Here is a 25,242-nt window from a genome sequence, read left to right as displayed (position 1 = left end):
ATAATGTCTAGGAAATGATATCTCTTTTAATGTGTTCCAGAAGCAAGAATAAATTGAAATGATCTTCTCTTTAAGTTTTACTGAGAGTGCATTTGAATATATTTTAAATATTTTTGGGAAGGTTTTTTTTGTTGTTGTTGTTGTTTATTGATTAAAAACTGAATGCTTGTCACCCTAAGGGAGCTTATTTCATGCATGATACATCAGGCCATAACTCTGTAGAAAATAACAGGTGAGATATCTTCAAGTAACTTGAAGATACCCTCATTGGAATTAGATGGGTTTGCCAAGATCTTAAAGATGAGTAAATCTCAGGAGAAAGATTGCAAATGATGATAATTTAGTGGCCTTCTATATCAGTTTATAAAGGGCATTCAAAGTATAAGGAGGCAACAGAAAGAAAAATACTAAGGTAATTGCATTGCAGATAAAAACAGAATACGGAGCTTCTTTTTTGCGGTTAGGTTAGTGCCAATGATGTGGAAAAATGAGGTAGGTGAGACATGGGAAACGAGAATAAGTTCAGTTGAGCAGGACACCTTCAGAAACAGCACTGGCAGCGGCCATGGAGTTATGTCCTAATGGGTCTTTTCATCTCTGATTTTGTGATTTCAAGATTTGTACTCATAACATTTCATCACAAATAAACCCAGGAGCAGCCAAGCCGAAGGAAGTAGGTTGGAACTCATTAGTGTCATGTGTATGTGTCTACTCAAGGAAGCAGATTAAAAAATCCTGTTGAAAGAGTGTATCTGTGAACTAAATGGGAAATAATTGGGAAAGCTGGGCCAAAGTGCTGTCTTTTATTCTGTATGCATTTGTTCATTGGCTTCAGCAACAGAAAATCCTACCTTTTCATGCCTCTGTTTTCTTTCTTTTGATGATCTGATGTTGTGGGAGAATGCAATATAAACAAATTACGAAGAAACTTGAAGGGGAAATATTGGTGGTTTATGCTGATGTGGTCTTGTTTTTATTTTTAGTCGGAGGCAGGAGAAATGAGTAGAAATACTGAACTGAAGAAGCTGCAGATCTTTGGAGCTGGACCCAAGATGATGGGACTGGCTTTGGGAGCAAAGGATAAAGAGGGTAATTAAAGCTTGGGATTATTGCTGTGTAAAGTAACAAGGCTGTTAAATCTTTCCTGTGTGTCTGTAGAGACAACATTAAGAAGTGAGCAAATCATTATAACTGGAAAAAGAAAGCTAAGTATTCTAGGGTTTTGTTCATGAGAGAGATTTACAGGGTGCTTCATGTAACTTGGCATAGTTTCAACTCTTTATGTATTATATAGTAACAATAGCAATTAAGCAGCTGTTGTATTGAAATCAGTGGCTGGAAGGGAAAACAGGGTTTGACAATGCTGGAACTGATCCTACCAGCTAAGTCCACAAATTATTGGTGTAATTCGCTCTGTTTTCTGAGGCAATTGGCATCACCTGTGAGGATAAGCAAAATACATTTTCCTAATCCCTGTTTGTTTTAACTTGGCCAGGTATAAGAAGGCATTTTTATTTGCTTTGGACTGTCAGGTAGTTTCTGATACAAAAGGCAGGGTACCAGTTTGGACATCTGTGTTGTTTTTGCAAGTTAAGTCTATCTTGTTGTGATATTAATGACATTTAACTTTATTTTATTTCAAGATGAGGTGACACGAAGACGCAAGGGAACCAGATCAGAAGCATTTGGAATGCAGATGAGGCAACGCAAAGGAACTCTTTCTGTCAACTTTGTAAGTTTGATTCCTTTGTTGCAATTTCTGATAATAAGAAATTGATTGATTTATAACATTTTTCGCTTCTAAAACATCCCCCTGTACCCCTAAGTAGACAAATGGAGGGACACTGCAGCAGATGATACTGTTGTGGGAAGAATGAACAGTATTTTGAAAAATAATTTATGCTCTAGGTTTTTGTTTTAATCTTTCAGACAGGAAGAATGTTGCAATGTCAAGGTACTTGCTGATCATGGGGTTGGTAGAACAAATATAATACTACTTCTCTTCCTTAAAAGATATTTTAAAGTGCTCCATTACTTCAGGAGGTTATTTTTTAGCAATTCCAGCTTTCATGTCTTTTCTGTTCCGAGTTTAAACTAGTCATTATGCAAGTTCATGCAAGAGGAACCCATAAGGGGAAAAACGAATTGTTTAGCACTGTGATGTTTGATCATGGAATAGCAGTGTATAGTTGTTCTTAATGTCTTTCATAGCACATCACATTTGACTTTTAAAGTGTCATAATTTAGCATGTGTATGCAACCATGAATGAAAATCCATGCTTTTCTTTAGACCCTTTGCTAATAATTTAGCTGTTTTTTTTTTTTCTTAGCCTGAGAACACTTATAAAAGCTCATTTTAAATTTCAACCATAGAATACCAAGACAGTCAAAAATCTCTAGTAATCATATTTTTATGTGTAGAAATGCCTTCTGGGGAAAAATGTGGAAGAAGTTGTGTATTTAAAAACAGATCATTGTGCCATTGCAGCTAAGTTAGAATTTGTGTGACTTGATTTTTTTTTTTTTAATCGTACTATTATTTCTGAGTATACGGTGTTCCTAGACTGTGTAAGTGTTGTGATTGTTTTAGGTATGCTTTGATTGAAAAATCTTTTATCTAGTCTCTGTTTCTTTATGGAAAACTGTTTGTTTACTCTTTCCATTTACTCTTATTTATAAGATAAAACTAAAATACTGTAGAAACAGAACTGCTATTTTGGAACTGAATTGCTGTAACTATAATCTTGTGAAATTCTGTAATTTAGTACCATTTGGTTCCACACTTCTCTTTACTTGGATGAGAGATCTTCAAGGAAAGCAGTCTTTGAAGTGTGCAGGTCATACATTAGCCTTATATAACTTTTACCTGAAAAATACTGTTCTGCAGTTTTGTTTATGCTCTAATCTTTTTGCTAACTATGAAATAAAATACACCTTTTTATCCTCTCTTCCCTCCCCGCCCCCCCCCCCCCATGTAGTTATGCGTCATAATAGTCTTACTGTGTTTTGTTATGTGGTTAGGAGGCTTATTTGTGCTTATTGTCTAATCACAGATTGTTGTGAATATGTATTTCAGTGCAGTCTTTGTAATTTACAAATCATCCCTTGGGCTGAAATAAAAAAGATTGCATATGGTAATATGAATTTGGAGAGAAAAAGGTATTATCAGTGATAGGTAACTAGTGAGTATCATAGAATAGCCACCTCTTATGATTGCCATTTAAATGCATTTTTAGTTCTAGGAAGAGAATCTGGAAGTGTCTGCTAAGGGTACCCTCTCTATTTCATATACTTGAAACAAAAGCAACTCATTCAGTGTTTTAGACAGACATGATATTCCAGGAGGCTGAGTGTATGGATTTTTTTAAAAAAGTGAAAATCGTGTATATTAATAGAACTGCATTATTTAAAAAAATTGTTTCTTATGAAACCTGAGCAGTCTTTTTAAGAAGTATAGTATTGCATAGCCAGGAAGTTGCATAATTAACTAGGTTGGTGTAACCAAGATGGGATTGACATCAAGTATTTAACACAACTGTGTAAGCCTAATCAGCTGAAAAGCATGCATTTTTGTGACATCTTGATGAAACTAACAGATCCCCAAAAACCAAGCACACCACTTGTGGTGTTATTTTGAGCTGCATAAAGGCAATACACATAGCCTGAGTTGCCTACTGACTGACAGGAGTAGTAGCAGGGTTTGGAGCAAGGGTTATTCACGAATTTCATGTTGTTGTTAAGAATTTATGCATAAGATAAATTTTTTAGCTGTGCTAAAGTAATGAAGTTTCTTCATATAGATTATGTTACAGATCTTCAGTACTATATTAAATGTTTATATTAAATTAAAGGTCCTTTGAATGTTACAGGAAGCAACAGCAAAGAAAATTTGAAACCTGTTGATATGGTTTTATCTTTGGTCCTGGAGAATATCTCCCAGTCAGTGTTGTTCTTGTTGAGTGATTATCTTGGACAGACACCTGCGAAAATTGTTTGCTATTGTATCCAGTTTAATACTTCTCACTTATCATTTGGAGTTTTATCCTTTATTTTGGAGAAAATGAGAAGTTGGTACCTTTACATGCAGTTTCCTTCCCTTCCCCTTGGATTTTTAGATTGAAGTCTGTAGGTTTGCGGGTTTTGTTATCTCTTCTTTTCAATTGCAAAGATAATCACTGTACTGTTTTAAGTAGTGGCATGTATGTTTCTGAAATAGTTTTTGAAGATATTCCTCAGCTGTGTGCTCTTCGTAGAGGTTTAGTTTGACTTGTTTTCCATGATAGAGACCCAAAGAGAAGGGAGAGTATGAAATTTGAAAAAATGTTACATACTCTTCTGCCTTAGAATAATCTAAATGAGGTGCTGCTTCAAGTTATGTAGAAAATAATTGTCCAACTGAACTGGATAGTTATTTTGCAGCACCCGAAGTCTCCCTGCCCATCATGTATTACCGCTTTAGGAAAATGAAGCATGATTTTTCATTATCAGCTTTTCTTAAAAACCAGAGGAGACTCTGTTCATATATCAGACTTCACAATTTCATCCTTTGTTCCTTAGTTTAAAGAAGGCAGTTTCTAGGTGGGAAAAGATTTTTCTGAACTTTTTTTCTCTCCACAGGTTGATCTGTATGTTTGCTTATTCTGTGGCAGAGGAAATAATGAGGACAAACTGCTACTGTGTGATGGATGTGATGACAGCTATCACACCTTTTGCTTGATTCCTCCTTTACCTGATGTACCCAAGGGTGACTGGAGGTGTCCGAAGTGCGTTGCTGAGGTACAGTTCAAGAACTACTCAAACTTTGTATGTATGCTTGTGTTCCTGGAAAGATCAGACAGAGGAAGAGCAGTTCGGCTCGGTGCCGTTCTATCCGGGTTGAAGCTGTAGTTTCGCCTGGAATATTGTCAAAATGATCTGTGAAACTCCAGCTATTCTTGGTTGTTACACTTCGGCATAACTACTGTTTGTTATATTGCTACATGGCAGCTAAACCTTTGGTCTTTGTATGCTAAGAGCTGAAACTCAATTTGATAAACTGATAGTGGTACATTAGGGTGAGAAGTAGGGTTGTGATAGGTGTTTCAGCATAACAGTGAGACATTTTGTAAACTAGGAAGTAATAAAAGTATGTGACTTGAGCGTAACAGGGAGCTTTGGTTATTGGGAAGTCATTATGGCATTGTTCAGAATAGCTGGCAGCAGAAAGTGAAAGAACTAATTTAAAAATATGTAGCTGTTTTAGATTTGGTTTAGTCTAAAAAAAGAACCATTTGGGCTCTGAAAGTGGAAGCTAGTGGAATTTCATTGTTCACGAAAGAAGAGCTACCAAGTTCCAAGAGATGACTGATCAACAGCCTAAAGGCAGCAAACATCACTTGATTAGCTTGGTATTTGTCTTAAGAAAACAAGTTTTGCAAGCTCAGGAAATTGGTAGTTCTAGAATTCAGAGGAAAAAAATTACTCTTTTAAAGCTGTAATTTTGTGACCGACTATTACATTTTAGACCGTGTTTTTTCCAAAAGAGGCAGTTGCACACATGCTTATATTTGTCTATTTCCCCTCACATTCCCCACACCCTTCCCAGCTGTGGGCTTCTGCTCTTTCCTTTATGTATGAGTATAGTTGTGCAGCCACATGATGAAGTGGATCAGCTCACTGCTCTCTGACCCTCCACCAAGAGAGATTAGGTTGTCAGATGAACTCAGGCAAATGCTGTTGTGAGAGAGGTGGAAATTCATAGTTACAGGCAAGGGAAGAGCTGCAACTAACCCTTTGGGCTGCCACTCACAAAGTGGATTAAGCTGCTTGTTTCTTGTTCCCTTAAGAGAGAGCAATGAAGGAGTATTAGCAAACTTCAGCTAGTAGTAAATAGAGTGACTGCAGTGATTTAAGAATGCGGAAACTCATGAGAAACTTCAGTACTACTATGAGCAGTAAAAGCAGTGATAGGTTATTCTCAATGAAAAAATACACATGTAGGGATAAAATCGGGAAAATTAAGGTGCCAAGTAAGTTGCTAATGATACAGAAAGTACTTGAAAAATTCTGGAAATACATTGGAAGTAAGAGGAAGAAGGGAAAAAATGTAGCTATATTTTGTAATGGAAAGTAAACAAATAGCAGGAGAAGTTTGAAATGCTCAGTAGTGCTTTTTGCCTCAGTTTTTACTTTAAATGTTAATTGTGCACAGATGCTTAATGTAATGTTAACAGCAGGGTGCTGGAACAGGAGCTGGGAAGAACAGGATAGGAGCTCTCTATGTGTATTCAGGTCAACATTGTTTGACAGTGTTTACAGATGTTATAGATTCTATATTGCAGGCTCCATTTAAGAACTACTTTGATAAGTGCTGGGCATAGGCTAAGGATATTTCCTCTTGAAGAACAAGAAACTATTGATCTTCTGAATTCCTTTCCAGTCCTGCTTGTTTATGACTGAACAGCTGACTGTCAGATAGTTCTGTATCACTGTGGTGGGCTGACCCTGGCTGGACTCCAGGTGCCCACCAAAGCTGCTCTGTCACTCCCCTCCTCAGGTGGACAGGGGAGAGAAAAGGTAACAAAAGGCCTGTGGGTCAAGATAAGGACAGGGAAGAGATCACTCGCCAATTGCCGTCCTGGGCAAAACAGACTTGAATTGGGGAGAATTGATTTCATTTATCACAGAACCACAGAATGTTAGGGATTGGAAGGGACCTCAAAAGATCATCTAGTCCAATCCCCCTGCTGGGGCAGGAACACCTAGATGAGGTTACACAGGAATGTGTCCAGATGGGTTTTGAATGTCTCCAGAGAAGGAGACTCCACAACCTCCCTGGGCAGCCTGTTCCAGTGAAATTATTATTACCAGTGAAATCAGAGTAAGATAATGAGATAAAACTTATTCTTAAAACACTTTCCTCCCACCTCTTTTTTCTTCCTGAGTTCAGCTTCACTCCCGATTTCTCTACCTCCTCACTGCCAGTGGTTCAGGGGGATGGGGAATGGGGTTGTGGTCAGTTCATTACACGTTGTCCTTGCTGCTTCTTCCTTGTCAAGGAAGGAGGACTCCTTACACCCTTCCTCTGCTCCAGCGTGGGGTTCCTGCCACTGGAGACAGTTCCTCATGGACATGACTTCTTCCCATGGGCTACAGTTCTTCACAAACTGCTCCAGTGTGGGTCCCTTCCATGGGCTGCAGTCCCTCAGGAGCAGACTGCTCTGGGCTGGGTCCCCTGTGGGGTCACAAGTCCTGCCAGCAAACCCGCTCCAGCCTGGGCTCCTCTGTCCACAGGGCTACAGGTCCTGTCAGGAACCTGCTCCAGTGTAGGATGGGGGTCACAGCCTCCTTCAGGCATCCACCTGCTCCAGTGTGGGGTCCTCCCCAGGTTGCATGTGGAGGTCTGCTCCACCATGGACCTCTAAAGGCTGCCGAGGGACAGCTGGTCTGCACCACGGGCTGCAGGGGAATCTGTGCTCGGCAGCTGGAGCAGCTCCTGCCCCTCCTTCACTGACCTTGGTATCTGCAGAGTTGTTTCCCTCACATATTCTCACTCCCCTCTCTGGCTGCAATTGCTGTTGTGCAGCAACTTTTCCCCTTCTTAACTCTGTTATCCCAGGGACGCTACCACTGTCACTGGTGGGCTCAGCGTTGTCCAGCAGCGGGTCCCTCTTGGAGCCAGCTGGCATCGGCTCTGTTGGATGTGGGGGAAGCTTCTAGCAGCTTCTGACAGAAGCCACCTCTATAGCCCCCCTCAGTACCAAAACCTGCAAACCCAGTACAGTCATGTTTGTATTAAAATATGTCTTGTATCCATAAACATTGTGTCAGACACAAAGTGTCTGACAAGGACCTTGTAGAAAAGGGTTGGGACAAGAGGTGAAAAGTAAACTGGTATTTTTTTGCACTCTTGGGATGAATTTGGGCTAGAACAGTAGAAGACTTGTAGATTTTTTGTCAGATGGACCATGTCCATTGTTAGTTATGCGGCATTGTTTTGATTTCCTTCTTTCTCTTCTACATACTTTTGTAGAACCAAATTATTTGGTGGTTGCTGATTTGATAAGACAGAAGCACTTGCAGAGTTTGTTCCTGTGCAGTTGTTTTGCAGGTGCTTGAAACCAGCCTGTCTAAGAAATGTCTTAACAGCTGTCTAAGCTGGTTTCATTTGCATTGTATTAGTCTGTGACTGGCAGCAGTGGATGGTGAACCTTAGTTTTGGACAGGAAAGCAGAAGTGTGTAGTGTTGGGGTTTACTGTGTTAGATTCACTTCTGTACAATACTATTGTGTTTCCGTTGTGGTCAGACTTCCTCAGCTGAGAAAAGCACTCAAAACTGATAGCTTATTGACTTTGGGAAGGGCTCGGATGGACACTAGGGTTTGGTGTATTTTTTTTTGCTAAAAATGTAGCTGTGTCATAATGTGCTGCAGGGAGAAATATTTTTATGTTCTGTCTCCTAGGAATGCAACAAACCCCGTGAGGCCTTTGGATTTGAACAAGCTGTCAGGGAATATACTCTCCAGAGCTTTGGTGAAATGGCTGATAACTTCAAGTCTGATTACTTCAACATGCCAGTTCATGTGAGTTTCAACTTTTGTTGCGATTCCTTGTAGGGGAAAAAGAGAAGGCTTCAGCTGATCCTGAATTTTTGCAGACCTTTGCATTGTTTAAAGAGACACCATAAGGTTCAAACATGTGAAGAAATGATTTAGCTTTCTGGCATCCAGTCTCATTTCATCTTCATTTCACCCTTTTCCTGTGATGGATAAATGGCTTTATTGCTTGTTAGGGTATACATTATTGGCCGTACTCTAGTTAAGTTCTTGCCCTTTTTGATTAATTGAACCAAGTATCTTGTTCTTGTTTGGCAGAAGTATTTTTTTCTCCTGCCTTTCCTCTGGCTTTTGTCTTGGTTTACTTTGTTTAGAGGATAAATCATTGTCTTCCTGCCTGTTACAATCTTTTCTTGTAGACATATCAATAGGCTGAGTCTGTCTGATAATTGGGCTGTTTTTCTGTTTTACATCTCAGCAACATTTTTAAAACTGGCATTTCTGCTTTGGCATGCTTCCACGAGTGCACTGTCCTGTAGGGTGCATGCAGCACCAATCTCCTTTTCCTCTCGGGGTTCTTTGGTAACTTGTGGGTGTTCTTGCTAAAGCTTCTGCCTTTTAAGTATTCCGATTTATGATACAACTTTAGGACATGGAGCAAAGCAGGCAGCAAAGCTTATTTTACAATAAGCTTCGTAAATAAATGCATATAAATAGGAGTTTTAATGAGCTATATGAAGACAGCACTTTTGAATGCAATGCTTTATCTGAATTTCCTTGCTGTTACTCAGAAGTTCTGGTCGTTATCTTCTGAAATAGTTTGGCATTTGCATGTTATGTCATTCTGTTTGCTACTTGGCTTCTGTCTCCTTTCCCACTTACTTTTAGCAGTACTTCTGGTAACCCTATATTTTTTCTTCATTCCCTCACTTATGACATGGAATCCTATATCTGTTACATTGCAGACACTATTAAGGAATACAGACCAAATTATATTACTTTGAAGAGATGGAGAAGAGAAAGGTAGTGGCCTTAGTATTTGAAAATTCATGGGGGATTAGTAACGATTTATTGCTTAAATGATAACTTTTATGTTGAGTCTTATCTGCACACACCCTAACATCTTTTCCACTTTCAGATGGTTCCCACTGAGCTCGTAGAAAAAGAATTCTGGCGATTGGTGAGCAGCATAGAAGAAGATGTCATTGTGGAATATGGGGCTGATATCTCATCCAAGGACTTTGGAAGTGGCTTTCCAGTGAAGGACGGCCGACGAAAGCTGATGCCAGAGGAGGAGGTGAGGAACAGGATATGCAAACTGAGCCCATTCTTTACTCTGTGTAAGATTTCACATTAAGAATTTAGGTCAGAAATCAGTGTGGATTTTTTTCGTGGAGAAATGGCTTAATGGTTTTGTGTGCATTTAACATTCCTTTTGAGCAGAGCATTAATCTGATACCTTAGGTTCTCTTACAGATCTGGTTGATGATAGCTAAGCTGCTTTTTATGATTTAAGTCATACCTGGTTTATATCACTTAATCTTAGCAGGCAAAGATGTGCAAATTGTTACAGTATGCCCAAGTGTGAGGAGACTGATAAGACTTAGGAGGTTAATAATAGGTAATACAAACTAATTGAATTTAGCTTGTTTCTCTGAGTGTGCATACTGTAAGAATGAAAAGATTTAGATACAGCATCCCGTTACAGAAAATTTTATAAAGAGCATTTGGTAAGTATATTACCTGTTTTTCCGAAGACCTTACTGTGGCATATTGATTTTCTGTCTGCTTATATGTTTAAGTTCAGAGGAAATTAGAATAAAGGCATGGGTTTGTGATTACACAGCCCCAAATCAATTTATGCTGCTCACTGGAAGAGGTAATCCTGCCCACTAGTGTCTTCCACCCATACCTGCACCTTCCTGCCTGTGCCTTTGTTGGCCATGCAGTGATTGTGTAGTTGCGTAGTGAGTCAGAACTACTTGTTGATTTATTCGTATGAAAGTAGTAATTTAAAAAAAAATATTTTCTAGCCAGATCACTTAAGTCATTTGACTCACTGTATTGTCTTTATAGTGTCAGAGCAAAGGAAACAGTGGAACATGTGGCTGATGTGAGGGTGTGATGAGTCCTCTCAGCAAGCGTGGGGTATGCCTAAAATGAGTGAATCTGTGCTAAAAGCATTCTTTAAGGTGGAAAGTAGACTAATGTTGAAGCACAGTAGTGAGCTTTTAAGGCAGTCTATTTGGATTTTCATTTTTTGTACAACTTGTGTATTTGAAAGTAAAGATGGGATTGCTTAACTGGTGATGCTGTCATCTTAGAAATGAGTCTGTAGGAATTTTTTCTCTTGAGAAAATTTTCTAAAGTAATGTATGAAGATGATCAAGAGAAACTGCAGTGCAGTAAAGCAGGTCTTAAAAAAGCTGAAATAATAAGGTAAGATGCGCTGAATTGTTTACGATTTTAAGTTGAATTGTTTACAATCTAAAGTTATCCTATTTTATTGAAGACTTCTATCTTTTGTTCTTTCACTAGTGTTGCTGGTGTTTTGTTTCACTAGAAAAGCATGAAACCTATGAACTGGGGGGGAAAAATCAAAGCCTAAGTAGATAAACCTTGATCTAAAGAAAATGGGTTGTGTATATTGAAATACTAGGACTGCCTTTAAATCTTAGTCTGGTTAATTGCTGACTAAGGTATTTAAGGAATTATTTCATAGTTTTGATGCTTCATTGTTGCAGAATATTACCCCACTGTCTACTGCAGAAATGGATAGGCTGATCTCTTCCTTCATGCTTTCCTTTTCTGGAGTTGGTGTCCTTTTGTTCTTCTGACTTGTTCAGAATTTTCTCCTTTTTTTTTGGCAGGACTATGCGCTTTCTGGTTGGAACTTGAATAACATGCCAATTCTAGAACAGTCAGTCCTTGCTCACATCAATGCAGATATCTCTGGCATGAAGGTACCTTGGCTGTATGTAGGGATGTGCTTTTCCTCATTTTGCTGGCATATTGAAGATCACTGGAGCTATTCCATCAACTACCTGCATTGGTATGGGCTCTCCTTTGTGCTGACGTGTTTGCCTTTAGGAAATTCAAAATTCTACTTGAAAATGCCTATGCACACTGACATTTTTCACCAAAAAGCTAAATGTGATGAGTGTTCCATATTTTTAGCTGAGGCTGATTAAAAGCAAATACAGATACTGTTTTAAGTGCTTTCGTGTTTTTCATTAACTGATGAAATATTCTTGTTTTGACAAAAATTCAGTGTCATTGTAAAATCATGCTTTACAGGCTCACGTATTTTCTAAGAAAACTTTTGGTTTTGAACTGAGTTACAGTTCACTGCTTTATGATTTAAAGTTGGTATCCCCCTATGCTGGAAATGGAGGCTGCTGCCTTGGGGCTTCCTCAGGCATCAGAGCTGACAGTTCAGCAAGCAGCTCTGTGGGTATGCAGAAGTAGTCCTGTTCAGGAGAAGAGAGATTTGAAAGTAGTTCTGACTTTCAGCACAATCCTTGAAGTGTTCTGGTGTTCAGGTTTTGTGTTTGAGAAGAATCGTCACAGGAGATTAGCTATTTGCATTGCAGTCTTGCCACTTCGTCAGGGTCAGCCACAGTGGATGGAGCAGGGGTGACGGTGGGGGAAGCTGTGGCAATCACCCCTTCCAAATAGAAAGCTTGTTGTACCTTTGGTAAGGATGGATTTGATAGCCTTTTGACTGGGATTGCGCATTTCTGCAGGAGCACGTTTGCTGGTAAGATCTGATCCATGGGCTCAGGAGGGAGATTAATGTTGTTTCCAGTTCAGACATTGACCTCAGCATGGTATCAACTAGATCAGTATATGAGGGGTTTGTGTGGGCTGGTGAATTCCCACAGCCCAGATGCAGAGAGAGCAGTTATTTACTGAGTTTTGCTAATACGTCCTACCAGCAGGTGTCACTGAAGCCTGTACGAACCACAGAAAATGCAGCACTTTGCCTCATCTAACTTTTGGGATGGTTGGCAGCAAGGTTATTAATACAGTTAAATAGTGCTATGTAAGCAGTTTCAGATATTTCAGCAGACTACTGTTTGTACTACTTATTAAAGTAAAATGAAAGAATAAACCTCAACACTATAGGTTCATTACAGTTCGTTTTGGTTAAGACAGGACTGGAATAATATGTTGTCAAGTAATTTTCTGTCTAGTTTTGATCTTGTTAGTCTCTTTCTTCTCTCATACTTAAATAATTCTTGTTATTAATCAGTTTTTATCTTAAGAGTCCAGTGGGCTACTGTTTTTCACTAATTGGTTATGTATATTAGAAGGATTGCTTATATTTCATTGCACTGTCTGGTGTTTTATTCTTTCCACTTCTGCTTAGCTGGTAGACTATTTCATTGGTTTCAGGAATAGGACTGCTCCAAGCCTAACTGAGTGTAGGGAGTACTGTGACCTCTTCTATCCTAAACGTTAGCTGTGATGGACAAGGTTTTATTTGTTCAGCTCACTTTCTTCCTCCTAAAGGAAAATAATTGCCTGTTTTATCCCCATGCTTAGAGCATGATAAATGACAATTATCTTCCATATTAGGCTTGTCCTGGCAAATCTCTTGTCAGGTACATTGGTAATTGTGTTTTAGTGTAATTGATTTTTCAGATTAGAACGATATATCCTGACGAAGATGGTTGTTGATTAAAGACATTTTTGTGTCTATAAGTAAAATAATTTGGATCGTGTGGACAGCAGTGCTAGATTTGAGGTGTAATTTGCAGTTGGGCAGCACCATTACTTTTAAGTAATGTGTTTATTACTGTGGTTGTGTTTTGTTAGGGGGGAGCCCAAGACATGGTATGGCGTGCCCTCTCATGCCGCAGAGCAGCTGGAGGATGTGATGAAGGAATTGGCTCCTGAGCTGTTTGAATCCCAGCCTGATCTCCTGCATCAGCTGGTGACTATTATGAACCCCAATGTGCTGATGGAACACGGTGTACCAGTGAGTATGGCACATGAGCATTTTTTTACATAAGTACTCCTATACGCTCTCTTTTTTCCCCTCTGTGCCAGATTTGTGTAACAGTGGTTTAGCATAGCTCTGAAGAAGTTATGTGGTGGATATTTACATATTCAATTAATTAGTTTTGAGGTGTTTTTTAAAAGCTATTTTCTAGAAAGTTCTCTAGATTCACCATGAAATTTAAATTATCTTCTATCGGATGTGAATGTGCCAGGCTTTTTACATAAAATACCTTATAGGACAAGTGTCCATTGTGTTTTACATTTAATTTTAAATTAAAAAACCTCCACCCCGCCATAGCAGCAAGCTTGTTTGTGAAATGCTTTTAATGTCTTTTTACAGTAAAATACTTGTCTTATGTTCAGTAGAAATCTCAGCATTATAAAATGCGTTTTTGACCAAACGTAATTGACTGCAGACCTTTAAGCAGCAGTCACTATAATTTGCTTTTGTTTTAGGATAAATTACTTCCCTGGCAAATACCCCAACAAAGCAAACCGTAAAGTGCTTCCACAAGCTTTTGTGCTTTGTGATGCAAGGGATTAAATGATGATAGAAAAATATTCCTTTTGGGATTCATAAAGAGAATTTTCAACTCTTGGCCCACGTATTCAGCTTTTTGACTAAGGCTGTGAATTGTGGATTAACTTTAAGAAGACAGAACCAATCCTTACCACTTTTGGGGTAGCTACATTGCCTGTGGTGTTCTATAGGTAAAGAAGGTGGTGTTCAATTGCCTTGTAATTATGTGTCTTAAACTTTGTTGCAAGTTTAATATTTTTTTCCTTTTTTTTTTTCTTTTTCCTCATGTGTATTAGGTATACAGGACCAATCAGTGTGCTGGCGAGTTTGTTGTGACCTTTCCTCGTGCCTATCACTCTGGATTTAACCAGGGATATAACTTTGCTGAAGCTGTGAACTTCTGCACTGCTGACTGGGTCTGTTCTTTTGTATATGTTTGCTGTGTCTCTGCTAGGTCACCTTTGCAAAGAGAATGGTAATGACTTTGTTATCTGAAGAGTAGTCTTTTGTGTTATATAGTCCCTGGTGCAACAGCTAAGGACTAATATGAGTTTGCATTACACAAAATAATTTTGATGAGCACATAATTTTAAGCAGCTTCAAACTGAAACTCTGGTGTGTGGTCTTCCTTTTAAAGTATTGATCTAACCATAAAGTGACATGTCATAGTACCTTTAGTTAGTATTTCTGTGATTCCACTTTCTGAATTTGATACAGATTAGTGTACTGTCTTTGACAGCTGTTGTCACTTGGATGTTGGAGGCAGGCATGTAACAGTCTTTTATTCTGCATTTGTGCCAAGTCATTGCACCTTTTTATCATATTAGTCCTTGTTCTAATAGCCATGCCATGCCAGAGCATAGCTTATGTGGATTCTTCAGTGAGTTGTCAAAACTGTGTCCTATCACTATCCAGGGTTTAGAGTTCAAAGTTACAATCTCATCTGTAGCTTATATATCTGTAACTTCTTTTATGTTACCTTCAAATAGGAATTTTAGTCCTTTATCAGAGAATTTTCTTAATTCCTTCATCAGAAAAACTGTTTGCAGGGTTGACAGTGTGTCAGTGGTTTTCTCTTTTTCCTGTGCTCATGATGCAATCTGTATAGCCTCTGTGAAAAACTGCTAAATTGACACCAGCCACGTGAAATTTCCTTTGCTTATACAAAATGTAACCAGAAATTTGTGTAGCGAATTTGGCTAGCATTTTGTATTTTTTTGCTTTAAAAGGCACTAAATGAGTGATACCAGTTTTGGTTAACTCTAGGCATCTTGTGTTAAATGCCTGTGTCCAAGCACAGTACCATCCAGAGGGCAATGTATTCACTGTAGCATAGACTAGATGACTTCTTTTTGGTGCCAGTTGCTTTCCACTGAAAAGAAAAAGAGCTTGGGTGAACTCTTAAACTTGTGTCTGAAAGTTTGGCACATAAGGTTATGGGAGATGTGTCCCCCCCATAGATATCCTCTGTGTCCTCATCTGTGACTTGATTTGTTTATAATTGCCTCTGTCCCATAAGATACAGCTCTCTCAGTCTCGGACTTTTCCTGGGTTTTATCAAAGGAAGGAAAGTGGGAGCTAAGAGACGATATTGAAACATCTTTTCCCAGAATGATGGATGTTGTCTTTTGTAGCTTCCCATTGGGCGTCAGTGTGTGAGTCATTACCGAAGGCTGGGACGTCATTGTGTTTTCTCCCATGAAGAGCTGCTCTTCAAGATGGCTGCAGATCCAGAGTGCTTGGATGTTGGGCTGGCTGCCATGGTCTGCAAGGAGATGACCCTAATGATAGAGGAAGAGACACGGTTAAGGGAGTCTGTTGTACAGATGGTGAGTAGGAAGACAACACTCTTACTTTGCCTACAAAAGAACTTTTGCTTCCCTTTCCCCCTGCCTGGATCAGAGTTTTTAGCAAGTGTTTAATTTTTTTCTTGTTAGGGAGTGTTGATGTCTGAAGAAGAGGTGTTTGAACTGGTTCCAGATGATGAGCGTCAGTGCACAGCTTGCAGAACCACGTGCTTCTTGTCAGCTCTTACATGTTCCTGTAATCCTGAGCGTCTGGTATGCTTATACCATCCGTCTGATTTATGTCCATGCCCCATGCAGAAGAAGTGTCTAAGGTACACTTGATTTCTCCCCCGCACCACTTTTCTTCTATATCAAATAGTTTGCTGTAGGCCAGTGACCAGATACAATATTTGGCCATGCTTCTCTCTTCCTTTCTTTAAGGAGTGTTTTTAGCCTCTTTGCTTGTTTCTTGATTCTAAAGCAGCAGGTATTATCCATGTTCTGTCTTTCTGGCCTTGTTAAAGCTGGAAAAACTCAATGTAAGTAATATCCTGGCTTTTCTATGGCCATTAATACCCTTTCTGTATTTTCCTTCCATATTTCCAGGTACCGGTACCCACTAGAAGACCTTCCTTCTTTGCTGTATGGAGTGAAAGTCAGAGCACAGTCTTATGACACTTGGGTCAGTAGAGTTACAGAGGCTCTGTCTGCCAATCTCAACCACAAGAAAGGTCAGATTTCTATCATTCATAGTGGGATGTCCTGAAACTCCTGCATGTGTTTTGTGTTCTCATTTAATGAGAGAAACACTGTCTATTGTTTAGTGGAAAAAAGAAATGAGCTAATATGAGAGCATAATGCGACTCATTGTGTATTTGAAACTGAATTAGACTGTTGGAACCTTGATTGAAAGCCTTTGAAGCAGTCTAAAATCTCTTTTGGTTTTGCATACAAATAATTTATGTACTGTTATTACAGATGTGATTGAGCTGAGAGTAATGTTGGAGGATGCTGAAGACAGGAAATATCCAGAGAATGATCTTTTCCGCAGGCTCAGAGATGCTGTGAAAGAAGCAGAGACCTGTGCTTCAGTAGCACAGCTGCTTCTCAGCAAAAAGCAAAAACACAGGTAGGACAGGCATTTTTTTCAGCAGTTTCCATCTGTCTGTTTTATTACTTGATTGGACCTGGAAATGTAAGAACCCTGAGGTGTCACTGCCTACTAATGTCTTTTGGTGTTTGCTGCCTTCCGTGCTGTGACTCAAGAGACAGATACAGTGACACAAAGGGTCAAAAAAGTGCACTTGGTTGGAATGGGTTAAATATACTGTTCTCGGCTGACTTGTGTACTGAAATGTGAAATCCTTTGGAGAAGTTGTGTGTTTGATCGTTGATTGGGTATGTCTCTGAATGGGTGGGAGAGTTGTACGGAAAGAGAGGTAGAGGAAGAAATGTAATGGAAGTCTTGACTTGAAGTGTTTGTAGCTAGTCAAAGGCTGCAGGGCTCTTTTTTCCCCCTGTGAGTTTTACAGAAGTGTGTCATTATGTGTGATCATTCATCTAAATTTTACATTTACAATTGTATTTAAGTCCATGGGTTGAAGAATTGAATTTTGGTTTTCTTTAATGTTTCTGTAGTGATAAGGTGTAGATTCATTAGCAGGGAACAACTCTTCAGTGTTTAGAATCTTATTCTGCTTGTGAAATTGTTGTGCCTGTCAGTTATATGTATACCAAGTCTTTAATTTGTGCAGTGTGTTACTTTTAAGTCTTTTACTGCATTCAGCAGGCTTTTGTGATACTCGCTGCAAGTAGCATTTAATGGAAATGTGTTTGCAGAGCATGTCCTACTCAGTAGCAGTCTTTTCCTCTTGCAAGGCCAGTTTCAATAGTTCTGTGGCTACAAGAGAGCGAGCACTCTAGAAAATAACACTTCTTTTCAGAGCTTGTTGCTGTTATATAACTGAGACTTCTTGTCAGTGCCTGTCATGGCAATCAAATTCTTGAGCTGCCTAAAGCAAACTTTTTAGGGCTCTGTTCTTTACCTGTTTGAAACAAACCCAATTTGAAAGTCATCTAGACTTCCCTACCTGTGAAGAGCAGATTAAATTCTTTTGAAGGTGCTTAAAGGAATTACCTTAAACTTATTTGTCAAGATTTTGTAATTCTTATGGAGTTTCTTTTTTGAGCTCTCAAATGATGGAAGTTATTTTGTAAATTCTAAGTAATATTGAAAGCCTTCTGTCTCTGGGAGTTCATCCAGAGATCATAACTTTCTCTCTCACTTAATATTGTTTGATTATGTCGATGATTACAGCAGACAGAGCCAAGATAGTGGAAGGACACGGACCAAACTAACTATGGAGGAGCTGAAGGCATTTGTACAGCAATTGTTTAGTCTGCCCTGTGTTATCAGCCAGGCCCGACAAGTAAAGGTAAGTTCGCATCTGTTCTTTGGATATATTTTAAGTGTTGTGCCTTTTCAAAAAAAAAAAATCCAAAAAAAAGAAAAAGAAAGAAACCCTGAACAAACAAACAATAACAAAAAAACCCCAAACAAACAAAAACCACAACCCAACCAAACCAAATCAAACAAACAAAAAACAAAACGAAGACAAGTAAACAAACCAACAGATAATACTGCCTGATGTAAAGAATGAAAGGTTTGTTGTTTTTTTTTTTCCTTAAGAATCAGTCCTGCACTGGCAGAGATTGATTGGAGTGTTACATTTCTAGCTTCTAATATAGAGCAAGTAGCTGCTTTGCAGTGATACCTGTGGCCTCAAGAAAGGCGGTAAAATACTCTTGATATATGTAGCTCAGTGTTTCCCACTTTACTGGGTGATCTTGCTGTTTGTCACTGAAGTTGTGCTGATGACATTTTGCTGTCTGTCAGTAATGGAATAGTAACATGTATTTCCTGCTCATTTGCAAGTACGTCTCTAAGTGGGCAACGATGGTGTTTGTACTTTCACGCTAGTGTAGTCATAGCAGCAGGATATGTACAGCTCAGTTTGGTAGCCTAAGCATGGCTATCCAGCGACCTATGAGATGCTCTGGAGTATTTCACCTGGAAGAATACTGTAGCTCTCTTGTGCGGCAGTGCCAGACAGTGTGGGCTGTTGCACCTGACAGTCACTGTTTAGGCCACTGAACAGAACATTTCACTTGACTGTGCATACACTTTTTAAGGGTACCTGTTCAAGTGGGCATGGTCAGATGTGGTGGTCTCACTGTAGCTAAATCAAGATAAAAGATCCTCCCCACCCGTCACTGTCCAGATGGCCCAGATTTGTCTCTCTGAACCAGTTACTCTTATATGGCACCTTTAATGCTATCTGTTGTGGTGGGATTTCCAGTTAAATCCTACCCTTTGTATGTTTTGGTAGAAACTTCTGAGGGTTATATTGGTGTGCTGCTTCAGGGGAGAGGGAAAGCAGTACCACATTGACAATTGTTCACTAAATATTCAGCCTTTTTTTCCAGGTTACAGCCCCCTTGATCTGTATGCATGGCCTGCATTTCTTGTCCTTCATGTATATCTTTGCACCCGTCTTTGAATGAACCTAGCCTAACAAGTAATCATACTGATCATACTGATTCCCCTGGCTGCTATTATCGTTTATCACTCTGGCAGTCTGTATCATAGCAAGTGTTTTCAGCAGTAATCTTAATCTGTTTCTGTGTCATCGATGATGAAACGTTAAATAGTGTTTTGCCTACTAACCAACTTCTGGAAAACTCCTTCAAGAGAGATCTTTAATAAATGAAGATTTTTCACCTTGAGGAATGGTTTGAGAGATGTGCATTAACCATTGATTAGCCCATGTATTCTCTGTTGATGCAGTTTTAAGAAGAATGTTCTATAGTGCTAGATAAGAGTTCCTAAAATTCTAAGCATTGCCTAAACATGCAGCTACCCCTACATAACCAAACATACAATTAGTTAGTCTTATTTGAAAAGGCCTCTTTTCAGTTAGTGTTTCCTAGTGTTGGCTATGTCTTCCTCCATTCATGATTTCTGTATTAACTTTTCCATGGTAATTCAGTGTTGAAATAATGTAAACAATCATTATATTGGACTTCCCTCTGAAATTGGCACATTGTTGCTGGAAACAGGTACATTTAGAAAACTATAGAACTCCAGGATACAGATTTTCCAGGCCCATTGACTCTAATCTTTAACCTTCAAAGGTGTTCTTTAATGTGTTTCTCAGAAGCTAATAGAATGGAAAAATATACTATCCTCATATGACAGGAACATTTTACTACACTACTTCTTTTGAAATACAAACCAGAAATATTTACTATTTATTAATGAAATTTTGTCACCTATAGATGACGACCTATAAGGTTGTTCTCAAAGGATTTCTTTGTTTCTAGTGTATTTAAAACCTACTTCTAATTAAGACGTAATTTGTAGATTACAGAGCTGAGTGCATACAATAAACTCTTAACAGTTTTAATTTGTATTTTTATCTAAACATTTTCACCCAGCTAGTCTCTCTGTTCCCCTTCCTAAGCCTTAGGAAGCTTGTTCTGTTAAAGTACTCTGTGCATGTGTATGTTCTTGAAGCCTCAGCATAATCACTAACCAATAAAATAAATATTATGATTTTACTGGTTATGAACCATAGTCTCTTAGTTTCTGAATGAAGTCAGATAATGATCATTTATGCCTAAGCGATCACTAACTTTCAGCATGGCATTTGAACGCAGTTATCCATTGTAATAAATTGCAAAATAATTGTCATGTTGGATGATGAGCATTTTCTAACACAAAAGGCATTATAATTATTAAACTGTAATAATTTGCTGTTGTCACTACTAAACATTCAGCATACGTTCCCTAAATCAAAATCCTTATAATGTGAATCTTGGTTCTTTTTTGTAAATGCCTTCTCATTTCCAGTCAGTCATGAAAAGCAGCGTCAGACAAGAAGGGCAGTAAGCTAAGGGATAGGAAATGCTGGTTTTGCTCCTCATTGGGCCATCAACTTGCTATCAGAAATACTTGTCTTTTTGTAAGAGGCTCAGGAGTGAGTCGAGTATAGTGGTTGAATATCATTGGGTGAATCTCCTGCAGACTTTCTTTCCTGTCTGTTTGTTTTCTTTGATTTTTATTTTTTTTCATTGCAGTGCCAAAACATGAGGATGAGGACAACTGCAGCAGTGCAGTTGGATTTCTGTGAAATTGTCTTCTTTCTTTAGAGGGTCTTGCATTTTAATTTTTTTCCTTTTTGAGATAAAAGCCAGGTGTGTTTAAGTAGTGGGCTTGCTTTAAGAAATAGAAATTAAAAAACCGGCCATTGTTATTCTAATGATCTTTTGCTATTCATGTCCTCCTACAACTATGGCTTGTACTTTTTCCTCAGCATATTGCGTTCCCCTGTGTATTGCCACCACTTCTGTAATGGCCCTGACACTAGATTGAACAGACAATCTGTTTGCAGAAGTCTCCTTCCCCCACTATTTTAAAATTAATGTTGACTGGGCAGTGCTTAATATTCTGTTTCATCGGGAGCTGTAGTTAGTTGCAGCTGTACTATTTAAGGTGCAGAGTTTCATCCATCTAATATGCACAGTGTATGAAACATTAGGCCAAATGAATTTAGACAGTCTGTTACTTAATATGTGTCAGACTTGATGTCTTGTGACAAACTAGCTGGCAGTGTGTGTAGAAGCTATGACTGATTATGTGGTGATCACGTCCAAATTCACAGCCGACTGATCCCTCAGTCAACTTTCCCTTTTGATTCTATGGTGTTTGTTCCAAATTGATTTGTACTGTATGTGACTTCAGAATCTGCTTGATGACGTGGAAGAATTTCATGAGCGTGCTCAAGAAGCTATGATGGATGAGGTCCCAGACTCTTCCAAACTGCAGGAGTTGATAGACATGGGCTCTGGCCTCTATGTAGAACTTCCTGAACTGCCGAGGCTGAAGCAAGAACTGCAGCAGGCACGATGGCTGGATGAGGTGAGGTCCACCCTCTTGGATCCCCAGAGGGTCACCCTGGATGTGATGAAGAAGCTGATTGACTCAGGTGTGGGCTTGGCACCACACCATGCTGTAGAGAAAGCCATGGCTGAGCTGCAGGAGCTGCTTACAGTTTCAGAGAGGTGGGAAGAGAAGGCCAAGGTCTGCCTGCAGGCCAGGTGAGTGTTCCTTTGCAAAGTTCTTACAGGTCACACAGTTCAGGGATCCTCAGTCTGTCTTGAGGAGTGTGATGATAAATAGAGGTTTTGAAGCTGTAGGTTTGTTGTTTTGTTTTTTTTTTTACCTCCCAGCAGTTTGATTGCTCATGAGTTGGATTTGAGGTTATTACTTGCAGAAGAGTTGATTGCCTGTCATGTTGCACAGGAGGCTTTGATTGTTGCTGTCTTTGCTCTTCATCCCCCTCAACAAAAAACACCGAGTATGCTACACAAGACAGCTTCCTCAATGTTAGAGTTCTGACACACTGCCTTTTTGAACTTGATTGTGCCAAGTCATCAGCTTTCTCACCTCTCCTGTTACTGGGTAGCACGTAGCGCTCTCCAAGAATAGAGCCATGATATCCTCCACTGCAGTGCAGTGAAGAAGTTGCATCACCAGCTTATCAAATGTATGTCTTTAGTTGACTGACATTTTGAGAGGAGGCTGGAATTTGTTTTTTCTTACTCTAGACCACGCCAAAGTATGATGGCTCTGGAGGGTATCGTGAATGAAGCAAAGAACATCCCCGCTTACCTGCCCAATGTACTGGCACTGAAAGAAGCTCTGCAGCGGGCTAGAGACTGGACAGCCAAAGTGGAGGCCATTCAGGTAGGTGTTACAGCAGGGACTTGGAATTTTCTGCTTGCATCCTTTTATTTATGCATGTTCTTTACTCCTAGCTCCTTTACCCACAAAGGTGACCTAAAGGGAAACCTTGCTATAGCTGTCAAATGTGTTTACTGTAGCTCTGTGCTTGAATTTATTTTTGTGCTGCTGTTTCCTCATTGGCTATCCAGTTTGTTTCCCTTCCTTTTATGCATTTCATGGGGGATGTAAAAGCCTGCAAATTCATTATGATACAAATGTGACTCTCAAAGGACCTTACTTGGTATTGAAACTGCTCTGCGTACTGTCACTGGAAATACTTAGCTGCAGCAGAAAATGTTCTGCTTGCAGGTCTTCGGTTTTGGAGATGGCTATGGAAATGTGTGGGTGGTATTTTTGGTCTGTTTTTTTTTTTTTTCTTTGGTTGGTTGTTATGTTTCTGTCTTTTTTTGTGTTTTGTTTGTTTGTGTTTTTGTTTTTCCCCACAAATGGTGTAAGATTTAATGGCACTGATGGCTGAAATTTTCTGTCTGAAGTAGATGAAGTTATCACCGTTCAGTAGTCCTTCCTTCTGTTGTTCTGCCCACATAATTTGATCCAAAAGGGGCATGGCTTCTGTGATATTTCTAGGTGCTGATTTCTGGACTACAAATGCTGCTCTTTTATCAGGTATTTCTTGGGAACTGAAGTGAGAATCCTAATTGGTTTCACATCAGCCTCTGTACAACTCTCGGATATTGTAGCTTCCTGTTAAGCAGACAGCATTTAAGATAACCATCTAGAAATCAAATGTTGTCTTACTCCATAAGCCAACTAGCCATGTCAGAATGGCTGTTTTAATAAAAACTGTATTAGGTTTAAAAATATCAGTAAGGCTTAAAAATAATGGGAAGTTTTAAACCCTGCCTTCCTTTCCTTTCCTATGGAATTCTATTTTAGTCAGTGGCAGAATAGTGTATGGCTTGAAATGAACCTGGCCATTGAATAAATGGTGGGATTGTTGGCTTAGAAATGTTTCTCTTACCCCAGAATGGGAACAACTATGCCTACCTGGAGCAACTGGAGAACTTGTCTGCCAAAGGCCGCCCAATACCGGTGCGTCTGGATGCTCTGCCACAGCTGGAATCACAGGTGGCTGCAGCACGGGCCTGGAGGGAGCGCACGGGGAGGACCTTCCTGAAGAAGAACTCAAGCTACAGTCTGTTACAGGTGAGTGACAGACACTTGTGTGTCAGCCGTCAGAAAACGGGGCTTGGTGGCCCTCTGTGGTCTGGAGGGAAAAGCTGGTTCAGTTAAAGTAGATCAAAGCTCCTTTTGAGAATAGAATATTGTAAAATACTTCAGCTATTCTCAGGTGAGAAGAATGAAGAAGGCAAAATGTCCATGTTTGGCTAATCTTGTTTAATGTGTAGAAAACCTCAACTGTTCATTTGTTTCTTCAAAAGAAAAACTCTCTTTCAGAGGGAAAGAAAAGGAGTTATCTTTTTGTCTAGTTGTAGAAATGTAGGCCTAAAAGGGACATGGAAAAGCTGTCTTTAATCAATGAATGTTTCAGCTTGTTCCACTGCTTAAATTCTAAGAAAATAGATTAGATATTTTATAAGCTGTTTAAGAAAAATTAAGTCAGCTGCTGTTTATTTCACTTCAATGAATGTAGTCACTGTCTTTGTTTTAATAAAAGTCATTCATGTGTTTGAAGATTGATCATATCTACTTGACAGGCTTCCCTTTGCTAGGGAAAACAATTCCAGTTCTTTCAATGCTTTCTTGTAGGCTGTGTTTTACATAATCTTATCTTGTTGCTATTCTCTGTGGTTTGTCTTTGCTTTTAGTGTGATGTCTAAAAGCAGACAGAATCCTCTCACTGTGGCTTCCCTAGTGCCTCATGAAGTACCATAATTACATCTCGTGTCTCAAAGGGGATACTGGTTTCTAATTTTTCCCAGTGGGATCTACCCCAGTTGCAACATCATCACAATGATTTCCGTTCAGTTTATGATGCACTCTAGGTCATTTTTTTTTCTCTGTATTCTTCTGCCTGACTAGTGATTTAATATGTTCTGGTTTTGTATTTGACTGTTTTCTTAAATGTGTCAATCTGAACTTGCCTATATTGAATTTAATTCACTAGATTTGCCTTCCAACTAAACAAGATTACTTAAAACTTAATTCTTGTCCTTAAAACTGCTTTGCAGCCTCTCATGTTTGTTACTGAAAGGTTGATAGCATATATTTTTGTTTCAGCTACCAAGTTGCTGATATAAATGTGAAATAATGGCAGGTTTTTAAGACTTGAAGTGAAGGTGCTCAAAGTGAACGTTAAACTACTGATATGTAACTGCGTACAGTATTTCAGTTAGCTATATGTACAATACCTTAATCTGAATAGATTTTGTAACTTAATGTTGAGAACACAGTGGCTTTCAAGTTTGACCTCCCATATCACTGTGGTGCTGATTACATGCGCATTCCCTATGGGTGACATCCTTTTCTATTTATTTCTCTTATTTCCAGCATTAGTTGAGAGATACCAAAGCTGCTAGATTGCTGAGTTTTTTTTGTTCTCTGGTGACTCTGTTGTAATTCCTT

The 25,242-nt window shown here is 39.1% G+C and overlaps 1 protein-coding gene across 2 annotated transcripts in view; it reads left to right on the top strand.

Moving 5' to 3' along the window:
* The window catches only part of KDM5A (lysine demethylase 5A), a 49,623-nt gene that overhangs the window by 10,083 nt on the left and 14,298 nt on the right, over positions 1–25,242 (top strand). Inside the window, exons 6-21 of one of the 2 annotated variants that reach the window (XM_013371968.3) lie at positions 984–1,089; positions 1,644–1,732; positions 4,618–4,776; positions 8,442–8,561; positions 9,673–9,831; positions 11,405–11,586; positions 13,356–13,518; positions 14,358–14,477; positions 15,696–15,890; positions 15,999–16,180; positions 16,455–16,579; positions 16,827–16,977; positions 18,169–18,283; positions 21,652–22,007; positions 22,518–22,656; positions 23,683–23,862. In XM_013371968.3, coding sequence (XP_013227422.2) covers positions 984–1,089; positions 1,644–1,732; positions 4,618–4,776; positions 8,442–8,561; positions 9,673–9,831; positions 11,405–11,586; positions 13,356–13,518; positions 14,358–14,477; positions 15,696–15,890; positions 15,999–16,180; positions 16,455–16,579; positions 16,827–16,977; positions 18,169–18,283; positions 21,652–22,007; positions 22,518–22,656; positions 23,683–23,862 — 2,541 coding nt within the window. Of the gene's footprint in view, positions 1–983; positions 1,090–1,643; positions 1,733–4,617; positions 4,777–8,441; positions 8,562–9,672; positions 9,832–11,404; positions 11,587–13,355; positions 13,519–14,357; positions 14,478–15,695; positions 15,891–15,998; positions 16,181–16,454; positions 16,580–16,826; positions 16,978–18,165; positions 18,284–21,651; positions 22,008–22,517; positions 22,657–23,682; positions 23,863–25,242 lie in introns of both variants that reach the window. The other variant, XM_005500311.4, reaches the window with a different exon arrangement.

The sequence above is a fragment of the Columba livia genome, chromosome 1 (genome assembly GCF_036013475.1).
Source record: "Columba livia isolate bColLiv1 breed racing homer chromosome 1, bColLiv1.pat.W.v2, whole genome shotgun sequence".
Lineage (NCBI taxonomy): Eukaryota > Metazoa > Chordata > Aves > Columbiformes > Columbidae > Columba > Columba livia.
Note: the sequence above shows the minus strand (reverse complement) of the source record. Positions and strands in the feature narration are given on the sequence as shown.